The sequence below is a fragment of the Condylura cristata genome, unplaced genomic scaffold, assembly GCF_000260355.1.
Source record: "Condylura cristata isolate star-nosed mole 26May11 unplaced genomic scaffold, ConCri1.0 scaffold00029, whole genome shotgun sequence".
Taxonomy (NCBI): Eukaryota; Metazoa; Chordata; class Mammalia; order Eulipotyphla; family Talpidae; genus Condylura; species Condylura cristata.
In genome coordinates, this window is record NW_004567130.1 from 20,740,199 (window position 1) to 20,741,907 (window position 1,709).

Here is a 1,709-nt window from a genome sequence, read left to right on the forward strand (position 1 = left end):
ACATGCTCCCAGGAGCCGGGCCGGGCCGGGCCAGGGCGGCGGCCGGCACCAAGCAGGGTGAAGGCCCAGTGCTGAGCGTGGCGCCGGGGAGGACTGCAGACCCAGAGCGGGGGGCCGGACGCCCCTGGGGCGAGTGGCCGGGCCCAGCCAAGGCCTGGAGAAGGGCTGTTTGTTGGCGTTGAGGTGTCCAGAGCTGTTTGGGAATTTAAATGACCGAGAAGTGACCTGGTGTCAGCTCGGGGATCTGGGGTGTGAGGACCCGGTGGGGGGGCGCCGGCCGGCCTCGGGGACCTGGTACGGGCGCGCTGGCACCGGCAGTGGAGCAGCTGGGGGGGCTGGGCTGGGCGGGGCCGGTAACGCCCGCCTCTCACCCCCAGAGCCGGATGGCGGAGAGCTTGCGCCTGTTCGACTCCATCTGCAACAACAACTGGTTCGTCAACACCTCGCTCATCCTCTTCCTGAACAAGAAGGACCTGCTGGCCGAGAAGATCCGGCGCATCCCCCTGTCCGTGTGCTTCCCCGAGTACCGGGGCCAGAACACCTACGAGGAGGCCGCCGTCTACATCCAGCGGCAGTTCGAGGACCTGAACCGCAACAAGGAGACCAAGGAGATCTACTCCCACTTCACCTGCGCCACCGACACCAGTAACATCCAGTTCGTCTTCGACGCCGTCACAGACGTCATCATCCAGAACAACCTCAAGTACATCGGTCTGTGCTGAGAAGCCCGTTGGCCTGGGCGGAGCCCCGAGGCCACCAGCCCCCACGTGCTGGGAGATGCGGCCCCGGGGCACAAAGCGGGGGCCCCAGAATGTCCCGCTGCCCCCACTCCCAGGCCTCTGGGGTTCCACAAACATAAATATATGCGGATAGATTGCTAAGTAGACACACACCCACACACCCACACACACACACACACACAGACGTGCGCCTGGAGGTGGCGGGTTCCCCAACGCTCCGGGGTCTCCTGAAGACTCGGGGGTCTGTCCAAGGCCGCAGCGAGCCCCGCCTGCCCCCCACCTTGCCTTCCCGAGTCAGCCCCGCTCTGCGCGGGGCCTGCGGGACGTCGGGAGCGCGGCCCCACGCCCAGGCGACCTGGGGAAGGCCGGCTCGGCCGGGCGCGGACCGATGACCTTTCCGCTGAGCAGAGGGGCCGGGCCAGGGCCCCCTCGTGCGCCGCCTGTCTGGAGCGGGGTGCGCGGCAGGCCCCAGCACTGGCCAGGCCTGCGGCCCCTCAGCTCGATCCAAGCAGCTTCAAAATATGCAGCAAAAATCCACAGTGACCAGTGGCGTTTCCACGGAGGCCAGCTGGGTTCCGGCTTTTCTTCTACTCGTCCGACGTTTTTATAAATCTGAACCTGTTTTTTCTTCTCTGACATCTTTTTTTTTTTTTTTTTGGCCAAATCTCGTGGTGTTTCGCAGAAATACAGAAAATCTCAAATGCAGTCGCGGATTCTTTTTTAAACGCACATTTCGAAACCTGTCCCCCAGGTGGTGTTTCCTGTGTGGCCGCCAGCGTCCGAGCGAGCTGCCCCCGCCGCCGGCCGTCCGGCCGTGCACAGCCTGTGCGTCCTCGTGTTCCTGGTGCGGTTTCTGCTTTGTGTTTATTTCAGAAAATCGGTGTGCCGTGTTTAAAGAAGGTTCTTCACCCAGAGCGAATGAACAATGGCTTCGCGCTCGGTCGGAAGAGTCAGTGGCGCGCGCGCGCG

General features: G+C 63.6%; 1 protein-coding gene across 1 annotated transcript in view; it reads left to right on the plus strand.

Annotated features, from left to right (window-relative positions):
* GNAZ (guanine nucleotide binding protein (G protein), alpha z polypeptide) overlaps positions 1-1,421 on the plus strand; it is a 6,652-nt gene extending 5,231 nt beyond the window's left edge. The window contains exon 2 of the mRNA XM_004691029.2: positions 378-1,421. Within this exon, the coding sequence (XP_004691086.1) occupies positions 378-722 (345 nt within the window). The 3' untranslated portion in view covers positions 723-1,421. The remainder of the gene's footprint in view (positions 1-377) is intronic.
* Positions 1,422-1,709: the final 288 nt, after the last annotated feature.